We start from the raw sequence: 16,125 nt of genomic DNA, 5'->3' as shown, positions 1-16,125 counted from the left end.
ACGCTATTGTTTCTATTTTTTTAAGTAAGTTTAAACAGAACTCTCGATATACTAACCGAAAATAATCGTCGATCGGAACAAAAGCACTCTTCTGGATCGAACTCGAACTGTCGCTGCCTCATTCACGCGGCACCGACGTCGCCCGATACGATTTTCCCTGAAAAAAACACCAAAATATGAAAGTAACTCTGCACGTGCATTCATAGGAGAAGAATCAGCGCTACGATGCCACGTCTGTGACACCATGAACGAACGATTTCGGTACAATTGCGCGTACATTCTCGTCCTGTCGATGCTGATTCACTCGTTCACACAGCACTGCGCTTCGGAACTCGTCAAAGATACCTACAGGTATCTATCGTTCCTAACAACTTCGTCGCACCATCCGAATGCAGAATTTTATCTTTTTTACTCGCGGTTACCCTGCGAAAGAGAAATACTTTAGGACAATGTTACGTGTATCGGGAATGTCGCTCGAACTTGCGCCATTTGATTTCGATCACCGCGTTCTTCTGTCGTTTCTCTTCCAGTAGCGACTTCGCCGAGACGCAACGCGACAAACTCGACGCGTCCATCGAGCAAATCTTCCGAAGTCCAAGGGAAAAGAGGGTCGTCGTAAGCGAGCGTAAACTCAGCCCTGAAATCGAGAACAGCGAGACCCCTGGCCGACCCGAGTTCACCGACAAGCGTGTTCGAACCAAAAGGAGCAATCCGAAAATCTCGAACGACGCTGCGAAATCCGAGCTAAAACGTTCGATGACCAAAGCTATCAAAACCTCGCCGAGAACCGGTCGTTCCTCTCGAGACCTCCCAAGGCTCGTCGACAGGGAATCTGGGGACTACGAAGCAGCCGTCGACCAGGACAAATCTGAATACGCGGACGAGGTTGAGGACGAATCGGTAGCTGGCTCCTCGAACAAAGAAGCCAGCTACAAAGGCGGCGAATTCCGCGTTAACGAAGATTTCGACAGGTCGAGATGCGCACATTTTGTTTGTCTAAATAAAAGCCCCGTATAAAGAGTAAAAGATAAATAATGTTTCGTTCCCGAGGCAGGTTCGTCGACCAAGAGGAGAGGTCCAGTTTGTACGACGACTTCGAGACGAAGGACGTCGTAAAAAGAGGCATCCCTGGGTCAGAGGATTACGAGGAAGAAGTCGACGACGAGTCTCTTGGAGCGGCGGAAGACACTGCGGCGTTTGATGAGCGAGAATCATTGGACGAGGAAGCTGGAAAGAGGAAAGTACGCGGTGACGTGCGAGTGAAAAGGGATCACGAGAATTCGAAGAAAACCGAGAACGTGGGGATGACTGGGAAAGAGGGGAGCAGTGGCGGGCCTTCGACTGACTTGGAGAAGGACGCCGAGACATCCTTAAAAGACGCGAAATCCGACAAAGACAAGGATTCCGGCGAGGAAGGGGATCAGGCGAAAAGGAATGCTGGTGAAAGAAACGAGAACGAGGTATCCAAAGCGAATCTCGAACGAGAGGCAGGCGGTTCCAAGCAATCTCTGACGGTGAACGATCAGACAGAGGTCGAGAGTAACGAGAACGCCAAGTCGTTGAACGCTGAGGCGTCAGGGGACAGGAAAACGCAAGAGGAAGGCCTGTCGAGCGACAAGCAAGGTGTCGGCGAGACGCAGAGTCTCGGAGGAACTTCCAAACACGACGAGACGAAGATCGCGGACGTATCGAGTCCGGAGGCAACTAAAGCCGAGGCTCCTGCGATAAATACCGCGGAAGCCCAAGTGTCGGAGGACTCTGCCAAACTCGAAAACTCCGCGAATTCCGAAGCTGCGAGCAACGAGCAGGCTGACGCGGACTACGAGAAACGGGTGGAGGAGCAGATCCAGCGGAAAATCGACTCGATCAAGGAGGAGATCAAACGAGAGATCGCTGAGAATCAGCGCATCAAGGAAATCGAGGAGAACAACGCAAAGTTCGACGAGATGCACGAGCGGGAAGACGAGGAGGGGGAGCAGGAAGCCGAACAGCCGGAGAAGAGGGTGAAAAGTCTGTCGAAGAGATCTCCGCGGAATTCGGGCAAGCCTCGGACGAGGAATACCGGTGAGAAGCGATCGGTAAAGCGTAAAAAGAGACAGAACGATGGTAGCAATCGGGCCAAAGCTCGAAGCGCCAGTGATACGACCTCGAACGGTGATAAAAGATCGATACGAGAAACGGCGAAGAAACGGTCTTCGTCGGAGCAACTAGCACCGATTAAAAAAATCACGCCTGTGAAGAAGCGCGCGTCTCCGAGACAGATATATTTCGTGCGAAACGATCGCGATGCGGGGAAGAAGGGTAGGAGAAGATCAAGGTCTGAAGAGGGTCGCGTTATCCACACCCTGCCTGCCGATGTGGCTTTGGACTTGAAGTTGCACGGGGACCTCAGCGACGACAAGGTAAAATAAGAAAGAGAAAATATAGAATAAGAGTAGAAATTTCCTTACTGAAATGTCGATATCGTTCCTTCGCTAACAGTCGGGATTGACGTCGAAAGCGAGCGAGGACGACAAGGCAATAGCGGAACAGAGCTCTTTGTCGGACAGAAAGTCCGGTTCCGTGGCTTCGTTGACAGGAAACAACGAGGAGCTTGGTCCACTGGCAACCGAATACGGGGATGCTTTCGGTGGTCTGCAGGGAGAGCCTGGCGTAGCTCTGGCACGATTTAAGAGGATTAAACGGGTCCTCCGTCCTCAAACCTCGAAGACCTAGCGTCGCGACGGGGGACACGAGCGATTACTGGAATTCGTGAGCGACGTCGACGCGAATGTAAAGCGAATATTTAGTAGAGATGAAATACATCGTTGGAGCCTTAAAAGTCGGACGGGAAAATGATAGTATTATTTAGCGCGTGATATCGATAAGTGATACGTAGACATATATAGTTATAATGATCCGTACTTAGAGTGCGTTCCGAGGGTGTAGCAGCTTTCTCGATACTCTCTGCTCCCGACGAGCTTCTCCTGTGTTTCTCGCTCGAGAAATCTGGAATCAACGCAAAGTTTCCTGCAGTTTTGTAAACGAGACGACAGAGAGCGTTGAACAAGATGTACAATAAAACGATAAAAAAATATCGATGACAATAAAATCAAAAGTTTGACAATAATTTAATATCGCACTTCGAAAATTGTTTCCACGCGGTGATTGTTCTCGTTTACTTGCTACTTCCTCTACGAAAATCATAGATTCACCAGGTGGTCCGCACGCGGAATGGATGAACGGAGCCACTGAAAGAAAAGAAAGACGGGTACACAGGTAAATACACAGAGAAACGCATTCGTAGACGTTCAAGATTTAATAACAAAGATACGATTAAACACGCAGAAGACACATAGATCGTTAACCCTCTTTTTGTGCGCTTACATTATCGGGAGGGGTGGGGGGAGAGACTTTGACGTTTGTCCTCGACACAGGCAAGCCCCGCCGTCCCCTATTGTATACCATCCATCTCTTCTTATGCACCGTACTACTTTACAACAATATGAAACAATTGTTTACACATCGACGGGCCGAAGGGCCACGGTGTCGTGCTAGGCGAGAAATGCCGAAGGTGACGTTCTATCCTTTCTTATTTTTTATTTCGTACGTTCGTCGCGTCGGACGTCCGCTGTGTACGTGTGTGTATGTGTATCTAGGATCCGCAGAGTTTCCAGCTATCGGCGGACAGCCGATCGAGATCGAAGGCTCGCTTTGCACGCCCCGCGGTTTCGAACTCGGTTCGATCGATCGCGGATAGATCCGCGCGCGAACAGATACACCTTTCTTGCAACGAACATCCGCGAAGTGTCCCTTAAAGATGGGTAAAATGATTAAGATCAGGGAAGGACAGTTCGCGGATGTTTCAGATTCCGTTCTAATCGGTGAATGTAATTGCCAACGTCTTCGAGGCAAGAAAAGCGGACAGTTTTGGTCAAGCGCATCCCGAGGGTACTCCTTCGTCGCGTTTCTGATCGCAGACTGATTTCGTGGCGCAGATATTTAGCGATGGTAGCGCTTGCGCGAATTGGTCGTTGATTAGGTAGATTAGTACGAACATCAGTCTGACAAGAAGGCTCGTTGGTAGAACGTTCAGGCACCGATCTCGTCGCGAGGAATCGCCGAGCATCCTCTCGCGAACAATTAAAAAGATAAGCTTCGAGACGAATTTCGTAAAATCGTGTTACATTTCGAATTCAGGTCAACGATCAACGTGCCTATTTTTTTTCTTTATGAATTCCGAAAGAATCGTTTCGCCGTTTTTCGTAGTCGAAAGTCGCGGTGAAAGCGGCTGGTGAGCGTACGAAGCGTCGCGCGTCGCGACGACGATGCTAGGCGCCAGGAATCGTGACGAGACGAGACGAGCAAGTCGCGACAAAGTGAAAATCGAATCGTACACGGTGCGGTGGATTTACGACGGATACTCTGCTTGGTACTTAGCGTTATGTGGATAGAGACTTTCTTTTTATTTAAAAAAATCGATGTCTGAGAAATGGTGTTCACAATAATATGGTACAACAACGTAACGGCATTACAGACTTAATATTTAGATCTATTTATGTATATATATATACATATACATACACGTATATATATGTATATATATGCGCAATATTTATAATAATATAGGTGATTTCTTTACCACGATAACATGGCTATATACAAATATTACAATGTCTCCTTCGTTCCTAAACTCACGCGCGTTCTGATGCTACGATCAGTTCGTGTAGCTATTCTCCCTTACCTTCGATTTTCCGTTTCCATTTTGTTTTCTACCTATTTTACTTTTTAATTGCACGCCGCGGCAAAAATGTTCGCGGTAGTGACGCATGCTGAGACTGCATTCTTATCGAGTACGATGATAAATTGACGCGTCGACTCTTTAAGGGGTCTTTTCATTTTAGTGGTGTTTTTTTTTTTTTTTTTTAAGAAATCCAGTTTTATTTACTCTTTCTAACGATGCACGGCCGAAGAGCCAGGCCTTAAACGAGCTTTTCTGAGTTTCATATTTTTCAAACTGGAGGTCAAGATATATAAAAAAGAAACTACTCTTACAAGTATCGATACCTAGTCAATTTTCATTCTTTTCTTCTAAAAATTTCGTAAAAATTCGTAATTCAACCTCTATCGACGATTTCAGTCGTTGCTATAGATTAATTTTCTAGTTATAAAAATTGGCAAAACTTTGCTCGATAATCGACAAGAGCACGCGTCAAGTTTGAGGATGATCATTTTTCGAGACGCTAAAACAAGAAGACCCCTCAAGCCACTCTCTTTCTCTCGGCGCGGAAAGAGCGTGTGTACGTGCGTGCATGAGAGAGAGAGGGAGAGCAAGGAAGAGTGCGTTTATGGTTTATTTTACGTATGTATGTATTCGTACACGTATATTAAGAGAAGAGAAAAACGTGGATGAGAGAATGCCTCGAATCTTGCGCAACACCGTCGATGCAAACGGAAATGATTCTCAACATCGCTAAGTGCTACTTTAAATTTACGCTCGAAACGATTAATTTGTCGGTGATGCCTTTGGTCGTTTGTCAATTTCCTCGAAACCGGAAACACGGACTCTGACGAAGACTCGACGACTTCTCGTCGAGTTTCGTTTTTCCCCCGCATCAATTTCATTTTCTCGCCGAGTGGCACGATTCTAGAGAGACGATATAATCAAAATCGAGAAGTAAAGATCACTCTAACGCACGACATCTTAACTTCGAAGAGATCTCGCTGCACAGATTTTCTCATCCTTCGATGGAATTAACGAGAACACGACACGGTATTCCATAAATTCGATCCCAATTTCACGTTCGCGGTATCAGCACCCGCTTCTACGCGCGATAATATTCACGTACGGATCACACCTCGTTACTCGCTCTACCGTCCATCGGTTCCGTTCGCTAGCTCGCAATTATCGCCAGTCGAAACGCAATGGTGACGTTTTCGTAAAGCAGAGATGGGCAAAATGTCACTCGAACGACAAACGTGGAATAAGGCCAACATTAGAAACGCTTGATTAACAAATTTTATTTTGGATTTATTACGGATTTTGTCCATCTCTACCGTAAAGTGACGTTTACTCAGCTGGTCGCGAGTTTAAGTACTACGATTCACAAAAAAAAGAGAAGTGTCGGAAATGGGAGAAGGTGATCCACTAATGACAAAAATTGACGTTACCAGCTCGAGTCTAGAGTAGCTTACACGTTTAGACGATCATCGGCGGATCGCGTGATATATTATCGTTTTATATTGCACGTTTACACGAAACCACCAGAATGATCTTACAATCTAGAGCGACGAACGTCTACGCGCTTTGGCACCGTCTCGCGCGCGACGAGACTTTTGCGGGTGGGACAGAGCGAATCGGGAGGAAGAGAGTTCGATTTAACGCGGTAACTTTTCGAGCTTCTTCCTAATCTTGTGCTTTCCTTTTACCGATCGTTTACCTCAGACAAAGCTAAGCAACTACACCGGAGAGTATCTCTGTAGGCACTTGCAAGTCGAAGCAGCACTTTCGTCATTCTTACTTTTCGCTTTATTTTGCCTCGTCACCCCTCGAAGGGACGATGCACGCGTTGATACAGAGCTGGCCATTTAGTAACGAATCTAAGGAAAATGTGGACGTCTCTGTGCCTGCAAAGCTGCTCTCGAGCATAGATATTCTTTGCAGTTAAAGAAGCGTCCTTGGTAAACACCGGCTTCTTCGCTAATTTGCAACAATAATTAGACTTTTTACAATGTCAACGCATAGACTATTTCCTTACCGTTCAATAAATCTTTACTGCGATCGAGTCCGTACACGCGAGTTTTAAAGTCTTATTTACAGGAGAATACGGTTACGTATTTTAAAAATTGTCGTGTACCCGCGTGACCCCGCCTATCGATCGAGATCGAAGGGCAAACAGTGGAAAGTAACGAGACAAAAGATAACCGTCGAGGATCTACGCAGTATTGAGCTACCCACTGCGTGACTATGACATTCGCGGTGATACGAGCAATCGGGATTTCAGATTCCATTGTCCGACGCTAAAATCGTAGGTCCTGTATCGAATATAGAAACGATCGAATGTTGCGCTCAGGCACGATAGGCACTACGCCCGATATCTCAGACTCGCGGGAACTGTTCAGAACCGGCGACGACGACACAGCGTGGACCGCGGCCGAGCCACGTTCGAAACAAGGCGAGGCATAAACTTTATGAAACTGTCAACAAGTGTCAAGCGTAACCCTATAAAATTCATTTCAATGGAACTCTATTTAAAACTTTAGACAACCGTACCTTGAGGCACGATTGAGCGTGTTCGTTCGGGCTGGAGCGAATCGGAGAAATCAAAGTTGGGCAGTGACTATTTTTTTCAGAAATCAGAATAATCAGAAATCAGGTACCCGTTAACTTTCGCAGCTAATTCGCTAATTCGTTTTCCTCAACATTGGCTGCACCGAACGAAATCACTCGACCGACTTCGATTCGCGTTCACACGTGATCGTGGAGCGGTAAAGCATTCTATAATCGATCTAACACGCACCAGTAAACAAGACCTCCACGAACGAGTTGTATACAGGTTGTTTCAATACTACGAACTTAACTCGTTTCGTTCCGCAGATTCTGGTCGGAGTCGCGAAACACCCTGCAGACTTCGCGTGTTCGTGCGTCCGTCAACGGTTGCAAAACATCACAGCAACGATAACTACGCGTTAAAGTCTTATTCTTTTCCTTGTTCAACGTAACGAATCTCCGGGTACTGGTCGGAATAAAACTCTATCGGTATAAAAAATTTCGATAAATCGGATAACTCGAACAACTCGTTAGCACTTCCGAATGTACGGTGTGGCCTGAGTCCTATCATCGCGTAAAAACGTGTCACTTTTGTTTTTGTTTTTGTTTTTTTTTTTTTTTTGTTTTTCGTCGGGTCTACGCTTACGAATTACGAGTGCAGAATGGCGTTCGAAAAAGGTCGATTACCGCTACTCTACGTACACTGTATACAGATATAAGCGTCATTTTCTTCTTGTTTCTCCCTTATAGATTATACTTTAAACGAGTTATTCTAACTTGGCGCATAAGCGCGCGCGCGCGAGATTAATTAATCGACGTGTATACAAAGTACAGCGCGTTACTTTCAAAAAACAATTGACGACCGCCGAGGGTACGCGCGCGAAGATACGTTGGTCTCCGCGCATTTTTCTTTCTTTCTTTCTTTTTTTTTTTTAGGGGAATTTCTTTTTTTACATTTTCGTTTCCTCTACTAAACGACGGTAATGAAATCGAACTCTGCTACGATCACTCGTTAACGTGGACACGATCTTCGACGACGAATTTCACCTCGCGACGAACACGGTTGACGTTAACCCTTTTGCTGCTCGACAACTTGGCTCTCGTTTGCGAAGGACGTGTATAAATGGATTGGAAAAAAATTACCAATTTTACCTATCGTTTCATTCCCTTCTGTTTAGTCGATACCATATCGTTGTATACATTCGCATCCGTGTACCGCAGCGAAAGGGTTAATCCTGATATTGCGATGCAACCACTGTGTATAATTCAATATTGAAAACGAAAGCATTCGTGAAATGGTGTGTCCCGTCAAACGATTCGACACTGATCGGCGATTGTACCGTGTATGCCGTGTTACTCTTGTTTTTCTCTCGCACTGAAAATACTCTAGAAACGTCGATGATATACGCGTTCGGAAATCGAATGAAAGTGCGCGACGAAGAAAAGGGCAAAGTGTATCTCGAATGCTCGATTAATTTTTCGGCAAGGTAACATCGAAAGGTGTCTCCCTCCTCTCTCGTGTTCGTGTCTTCACGCGTTTCTCATGCTCCTATTTCTTCCCTATTAAGTATACACCCTGTCGACTCGCTCGACGAGGAGCACAACGATCAACCCACGGTAATTTCCTTCTAACGTTAACATCACCTAAACGGTAGATTTACTTTACTAGGATCGTATATGACAAAAGCATGTATAAATCAGTAGACATTTTGTTTTGTGCTTCTTAGAGATCATACATGATACAATGTACAAAGTAGTATAAAATAAAAAAAAGGTTAATAAAGATTTGTATTACTTAATCCTCGATTAAGGGTTTATCACGAACGGGACTTATCGATTTCGTTGGTCGCCGGCCGAATATCCGACGCAAATGCTTTTCAATTCGTCCCACCGTTGCTTCGAATCCGATCGGTGGTCCGGTTCTCGTGATATCTAACAGGGAATCGATCGCGATCGCGGAAAACGATCGCTCGTCGGAGACGCGTCGGGCGACCGAACGAACAAGACTCGGTCCCATTTGTCGAAGTGTCCCAAGAATAAATCGCGACACCAGGACAGATAAGAATTTGTATTCCTACGTAATATAGTCAGCGCATAATCGCAAATGAGTAAAGTGTCTCGCCTTAAAGTCGATCTAGCCTAAAGTGGGCTTCGGCGCTGGGATCGGATATGACCATCGTCGGGTCGGTGAGCATTTGTAAACCGTCCACGTCGATGGAGCCGAGGCCCTGCCTGAGAGCGTCGTCCGACGGAAAGAGATCTGGATCGAAATCGCCCATCATCGCCGTCCCGAGGTCTTTTACGAATTCCGGGTTCGTCAGGTCGTCCGCCCCGGAAAAGTCTACCAACGAAAATAATTTAAAATTCGTCGTACCACCCTAACTCTACCGTCGCGAAATTTTTCATTCTCGACGCTTTCGAACACATAGAACGACACTCTTATCTCGACAACAAGTATCTAGTTTATCTCGATATTACTCGACAACATCGTTAATTATAGAATGTACCGAGTGGATATTTGAATCGATGCTTCAACGAAGAAAGAATCTGCATACGTCGCTAAATTTATCGAGTCCTCGAAAATACGAATCGGTTAAAGAAATATGCTACTAATTTTGTGCTACAGCTCAACCGCTATTTTACGATGCGTCCCCTAGCAAACTTTTCATTTCTACTTGGAATCTCCAGGGGAACCAATTGAACAACACGTGAATATGTAGTAGTTTCGCGGAATATGAGGATTTCTCTGTATTCGTTATTTTTCCACGGGTTGCCATGGCATTAAACCAACACCTGTTGGAACGGAACTATGAATTTTATAGAAACCCACCAGTGAGGATGATCGTCGGGGTGTTCGGTGTCTGTGGCGTGAGTTGTTGGGTGGTAGTGGTGGCGGTCGACGTCGTCGTTGGTTGATACGCCATTTGTGGGCTCGTGCTGAAATAACCTGCATCTCCGCTGCCCAATTCACCTCCGACATTTATCACGTCGTTCTGCAAGGAGATTCGGGCGAATGAACCTTCGCGTTCGATAAATTATTACAGTAAAGGCATCTCTAAGGCGAGTACGCGCGAAATTACGCTCTTTTCGACGATTCCGACATATTTCGATCTCAAAGAAACGATTCTACGACGAGGAACTTTCGACTCTAAACTATATAAACTTCTCTGTGGAAAGGAAGCTAATTACTATATTAATCGCGATCAGCTCACCTGCGTGTAAGTCGTGGTGTGGTTTTCGCCGATGTACGATCCGATCGTGTTGGTCGGCACAGGCGTGTCCATCTGAAGCGAGAAAAGAAAGGAAATGAAAAGGAGCGAGTGCATTGTTTCGATCGCGGAGCGACGTCTATGCGCGCGCTCTTCCGTTAAACAAGAGGAATCGGAATGAACGTAAGAAAGCAGGAACAACGATTCGATTCTCGATCTCCCGTTAATACCATCGCCGTAGATTACACCTCGCGAGAGACTGATGCCGCGCGAGGTCGTAATCGAAGACGTCGGGTCGATGGATGCAGCATGGGGAAAGAAGGAAACGCGTCGACGGAAGGAAAGCGACGAAGAAGGAGAACCAAAGGGTGGATCGGTTCGAACCGTAAACGCTTTTATGATATTCACCGGTCTTCCCTCGAGGACACGTTCGAGACTTTTTTTTTATTGGGTGTTACCGTTTTCCTCTTCCTCGGGCCATTTTCGTCGTAACGACTTTATCGGTCCGAATTCGTACGAACATAAAGTACGTCCCGCGTCAAGTAGCCGTCCTTGCAGGCGAAAAGCTGTTTAGGTCCATTGCCTTGTACTTTTTATCGACTAACAACCCCAGTCGTTTCCGCGGTCAAATTCGCAACATCTCTTACTATCACTGGTTACATCGATTAACAGTAATCGTTCAAGTCCTGTAAACCGCGACCGACCCTCACGCGAATCAAGAAAATTAAGTATCGGTAACGCGGTGCTTTCGTCTGCCATATTTAGCGAGATTTGTTTCGATCGTGTTCACTAATTTTATTAGCGGTAACTCGAACCTGGTAACCGTAACGTTCGACAACGGAGTAACCAAACACCAAAACGAAACGCTTCGATGTCGCGCCGCAGAAAATATCGGTTAAATAGGCGACGGAAGCTCGTAAGTGTCGAGGGGGAGGGTGAGAATAAAGTAATGAGTTTGATATAGTTTGCTAAGGGCGTTGTTTCACCTCTATCTGCGTGGTCCAGGTGCAACCAAGTTCCATGAGCTGCTGCGCGAATTTCGGCCAATCCTGACGGATGCGGGCAACAGATAAACATCAAGGCTTAACATTTCAGTGTAACGCAGAACGAGACATCGGTGGGTCTCGATGTGGCAGCGCGGAACTTACAAGAACGTTCTAGTCGAGCGTGTGTGTGTGTTTTTTTCGGCTGATATTTTTTAAAGGAAGCACGCATCGAAAAACACAACGAAACTGTTGCGGCTGCTTCGATCGATCAGCGACGGAGCGCGATGGAAACATATGTATTTCAACAACAACGAGCGTAACAAAAGACATTATCCGCTACAAAAAGAAACTTGCGAGCGCATGCAGTGTACAGCGATAAAAGTCAATTCAGACTCGAAAACGTTCTTTCACGGGGCTTTGCAACGCCGAAGAATCTTTACCGGCGACCATCTCGCGGTTGAACGTTTTCAAACGAGGATTACGTCAACTTCTTCGGACCTGCTGTACATTGTAATGTACACGGATCCTTTTTCAAACATTTTGCGTGTAACGTTAAAAAAAAAAAAGAGAGAGAAAAATATTCAGGAGCGAAGAGGTTAATCGCTCGTCGACACGTCGCGTCGATAATGGCTAAGGATACTCGGCGATGCACGCGACCGCGATACCACCTACAGCTCATGGTTCGACGAGTCGCATAATTTTCGACCTTTTTTGAACGACGGAATGTCTGCCGGCCAAAACGAGAAACGCGCCAAGACCGAGAGATAGAGACGGAATAATTCATGCTAACTCGTACGCATGGAATAATTCATATCGCGGCGATCCCGGTCGCCGTAAACGAAGGTGGAAAAAAAAAAATGTACGAAATCCATGAGCCGTGAAGGAAACCGCATCGTGGTCGTTTGACGGCGGAACAGAAAGAAATAAAACATCAAGCACGAACAGCGTGTAAAAGTGTGATCGAACGATATGGGAAAATCGTTCGTAGCGGCTGGGCAAGGTTTATCTACCGCAGTTTCCCTACTTTTCGATTATTTTTAGACGTAACATTGCTCTTCGATTCGTGCCAGCTGCTTTCCATACGCAGAAGTTAGATAGATAATTGAGATCCGATTAAAGTCCTCGTTTACTCGAATCCCAAAACTCGCAGTCGGACGCTTTCGATCGACAGAGGACTCGACATCGTTGACATTCCTGCTTTGTCGATGGTCGAGAGGACGCGAATTTCTAGGGACTCGCGCGTGCACCACGAGTACCAACGATACACGCGAAATGCAATTACGCGGCGAAGTGGGCAAACGGAAACCACGCATCCACGCGCAGGTTCCTCTTGGTTCATCGACTCGGGACGACTAGTCGTTCGCTCGCAGGATTCGTAAATTAATCGGTAAATTGAACGTAGGTGGGTCGCAAATTTTCATGGTACGATAGTCCGAAGTCGAAAGTAACAATTTCGATTCGCGATACGGTTTTGTAAAAACTGCTCAAATTATTTAAAAAAAAGAAAAGAAAAAAAAAAGAAACTATTTATATCACAAAAATAGTTGCTCTTCATCGTATACCAAACGTGTTATTTTCGCTTCCTGCTACTTTTGACACCCATCTACCTTACTCGAAGTTGAAGAAAATGCGATCAATCGTCGAGAGCTAGCCCGTCGATCTAATTTCTGCGTTTGAATCGCGAGCAGAGCTGTCGATCGCGCAACGAAATGCATCGCAGCGTCGACACGGGAGAGGTGCGTGCGAAAACCACACTCTCGATCAAAGATATTCGGATCAAGGGATTCGATGCGACGTTTGAAGCCCGACGAACTGAACGATTCTGCCCAATTTTGTTCGTGGATTCCTTTCGTTCGGTATGCAAAGCGAAGCGTCGGCGTCAATCGAACGCATCGTTGGATCGTCGCCAAAGTACCGCGCGCGAGCGCAAGCGTGTCTTTCAGCGTGTTTAGAACTAGATTTATACCAGAAACGGGACATTTCACTGACCATCGTGAACTGCTCGAAATCCTGCTGAAGAGCCGCCGCCTGCGCCTGATTCAGAAAGTAATTGTTCTGATCGAGGCCGTCCGACGTCAGATTCGGTGGACCCGGATGCCCTGTTGGACTAGGAGGCGCCGACGGGTTGTTGCTGTAGCTCAAGGGACTTCCCTGCAACCGGCAAAAAGCATCCTCCCTTTAACGACCGCGACTCGGCCAGTTTTTTTCGTAAAGCTGGAAAATCAACTTTCTTCTTATCGAGACGATGACATCGATCTACGCGTAGAGAAATGCTGTTTCTAAATACCAGCGCTCTTCGAGCAGACCTTTGGCTTAAAGGTTTGCAAGATTGTACGTAACGACTGGTTCTATAGAAAATCGAGAGAAGATCCGAGAAACATCGGTCTTCGTATCGCGAAGACGCGAGAAAAGTATTTACCAAGCGGTATCGTAATCGCGAACAGTTCTTCGAGATACATTTAAATGCAACTAGAGACTAGTTTCGTTTACCTGAACCGTTAGACTAGGCGACGACTGTGGTGACGGCCTGTTCACCTGCTGCGAGGATCTGTACGACCCTAAGGAGTTGAGCTGCTGTTGCTGCTGTTGCTGCGATTGATGCGACTGCGACGATTTCTGCGTGGAAACACGGAAATGAATGAAACGATGTCGAAGAAAGTTCTCGCGGAGCAAAAAGAACTTCGGCGAGAGACGATTCTTTAGCGATCACGCGATGCCCCATGCTGTTACCTTCTTTCGTGCGCACAACTGAGAAGCGATTAACCCCTGACGATCTAAATCACTTATTCTGACACGCGAGAACTTCTTCGAACGGATACGCAAACTTCAACAAACGAACGAATCTTTCGTAGCTTTGACTTTCGATGATCGAAAACTTACAATTTGAAAATTCCATCGTAACTCTTCTAGCTATTTCTCAGTCCGGTCTCGATTTCTCGCGTGTAAATGTTTCCATAAGAGAAAAGAAACACAAGAGTGCGGTATATACTAACTGGACTTTGCGGTGGCACAGGACTGTGCGGCGGTTGTTGATAAATGTAGTGGCCAACTGGACTGTGGGACGTCGCCGTCGGCGGCGGCGGCCCCGGTTGTTGCGAATAGCTCTGAAGATCCTGTTGCGAAGTACTTGTGCTGTTTTCCAGCGCCACACCCTGTTTCACAGCCATCGCTATTAACGATCGCCCGGCGGCTTTTATTTCTACGCGTAGCCAGCCCGAATGCTTTGCTAGCCGCAACGAGGTCGCACAATCGATCTCTACGTCGATACCGAACATTCAAAGTCACGGATGCGGTTTACCACGATCGCGATGCGTGTGCCATGGTCGATCGCTGAAAACCGGAAGCGAGACCGTCGGAGGCGGAGTTGACTCTCGTTCGTGCTCGAACGGAACCAACATTAGGCTACTCCGTTGCCTTATTTTTTATCGATTCACCGTAAATGGATAAAAATCAAGTTTTTCGTCCCATTGTCGAACGATTCTTGGCGAGTCTCGTAAACGCGATGAAAAGACCGAGTTCTTTTCCCGAGCGAAAAATTAACCAAGCTGCCGGCTTGTCGGATGAAACTTCCCTCTCTTGGAACTCTCGCGAACGCAAAGATTTCACAAGATTCAACGATATCGGATTCATTTAGCGGGCAAAGTTCTCCCGGCGATGCTGTAGTTCCTAGCACCGGTGATATAGCCGTCCTATCGCGGGCTGGCCGAGGAACAGCCGTACCAAGAAAACGAGTTCGGAAACTGTATGACAAAAATTTTCCATTTACGCTGCGCCAAGTTTCAATCGGCGTTCCTACTCTTTCGACGGGCTAACGGATCATTCGGGAGACTAGTTATTTTCAGCAATCGAGACGTGGTAAACCGTGATGTTGTGTACGCTAGACTATCGCTAAACGTATACGCTAAATGTGTGTCCACAAGCTGGTTACTATGTAATAAGCGAAACGATATGGAGGAAGGGGGACAACAAAATATTTGGAAGCTAGTAATCGAGGGGGTCGTGTCGGTAGTAATATCTAGATCTAGCGCGAGTTAGAAACCAAAAAGAAAAGAAAAAAAAAAATAATACGTATCACTACTGACCTTACACGTGTGAAGAAACCTAGAGTTAACAGGCACTGATAAATGGTTCTGTAAAATAACAAACACAAAACAAACACTACAACAAAGGCAAAATAAAAATAAAAAAGAAATGAAAAGAGTGATCGCTAAGCGTACCGGAGGGCGATGTGTTCGAGGGGGTCAACGAATACGCAGCCTTTTCGACAAGAATGGAAAAGAAACGAGATCGAGGCTCTCTTCGTGTTACAAAAATAATCACCCGCCGCCATCTCTTCCACTCTATCCGGTCGAAGTTATGAATAACGAAAGAAATAATTTACCCCCGCTAGTGACCCGGCGGAGTCGTTCGATCTCGCGACGCTAAATTTTCTAGACGAAACGACGAGCATGCATCAAACGCGTTCAACGGAATACCGGTGTTGCGCATGAAACGACTATCGGCGAACATTTTTCGTAATCGGAAACGAAGGTGCATATTTTTAGCTTAACTAGCCGGCTCCGAGGAATTTCCGTGAAAGAATTTCTTTGCATAGTTGCGCTTGTTTGTTACAGCGCATTAACGTTTTACGGCCACGATGTTGGATAAAATCGATATTCAGCTACGTTACCACTAATCTAGA

General features: G+C 46.2%; 3 protein-coding genes across 11 annotated transcripts in view; 2 read left to right on the top strand and 1 right to left on the bottom strand.

The window, feature by feature from the left end:
• LOC128887797 (mucosa-associated lymphoid tissue lymphoma translocation protein 1-like) overlaps positions 1-16,125 on the top strand; it is a 92,794-nt gene that overhangs the window by 45,475 nt on the left and 31,194 nt on the right. The window lies entirely within an intron of this gene.
• On the top strand, positions 46-4,905 carry LOC128887798 (uncharacterized). Its single transcript, XM_054144143.1, has 3 exons — positions 46-971; positions 1,055-2,402; positions 2,482-4,905. Exons 1-3 carry the CDS (start codon positions 757-759, stop codon positions 2,713-2,715), a joined length of 1,797 nt encoding a protein of 598 aa, XP_054000118.1. The 5' UTR covers positions 46-756; the 3' UTR covers positions 2,716-4,905.
• LOC128887796 (CREB-regulated transcription coactivator 1-like) overlaps positions 4,889-16,125 on the bottom strand; it is a 39,652-nt gene continuing 28,415 nt past the window's right edge. For 7 of the 9 annotated variants that reach the window (XM_054144140.1, XM_054144132.1, XM_054144137.1 and 4 more), the window contains 7 exons: positions 14,438-14,596; positions 13,935-14,060; positions 13,434-13,595; positions 11,445-11,507; positions 10,462-10,533; positions 10,080-10,242; positions 4,889-9,590 (listed from right to left, as the gene is read on the bottom strand). In XM_054144140.1, the coding sequence (XP_054000115.1) occupies positions 9,373-9,590; positions 10,080-10,242; positions 10,462-10,533; positions 11,445-11,507; positions 13,434-13,595; positions 13,935-14,060; positions 14,438-14,596 (963 nt within the window). In that variant the 3' untranslated portion in view covers positions 4,889-9,372. Of the gene's footprint in view, positions 9,591-10,079; positions 10,243-10,461; positions 10,534-11,444; positions 11,508-13,433; positions 13,596-13,934; positions 14,061-14,437; positions 14,597-15,526; positions 15,575-16,125 lie in introns of all 9 variants that reach the window. The other 2 variants (XM_054144135.1, XM_054144136.1) reach the window with 2 other exon arrangements.

The sequence above is a fragment of the Hylaeus anthracinus genome, unplaced genomic scaffold (assembly GCF_026225885.1).
Source record: "Hylaeus anthracinus isolate JK02 unplaced genomic scaffold, UHH_iyHylAnth1.0_haploid 11989, whole genome shotgun sequence".
Classification (NCBI taxonomy): domain Eukaryota; kingdom Metazoa; phylum Arthropoda; class Insecta; order Hymenoptera; family Colletidae; genus Hylaeus; species Hylaeus anthracinus.
Note: the sequence above shows the minus strand (reverse complement) of the source record. Positions and strands in the feature narration are given on the sequence as shown.

Coding starts and splice junctions, on each gene's coding strand:
- LOC128887798 (XM_054144143.1), top strand. CDS start 757: ATGACCAAAGCTATCAAAACCTCGCCGAGAACCGGTCGTTCCTCTCGA. Junction 972..1,054: donor GTTAACGAAGATTTCGACAG/GTCGAGATGCGC, acceptor TTCCCGAGGCAG/GTTCGTCGACCAAGAGGAGA. Junction 2,403..2,481: donor GGGACCTCAGCGACGACAAG/GTAAAATAAGAA, acceptor CTTCGCTAACAG/TCGGGATTGACGTCGAAAGC.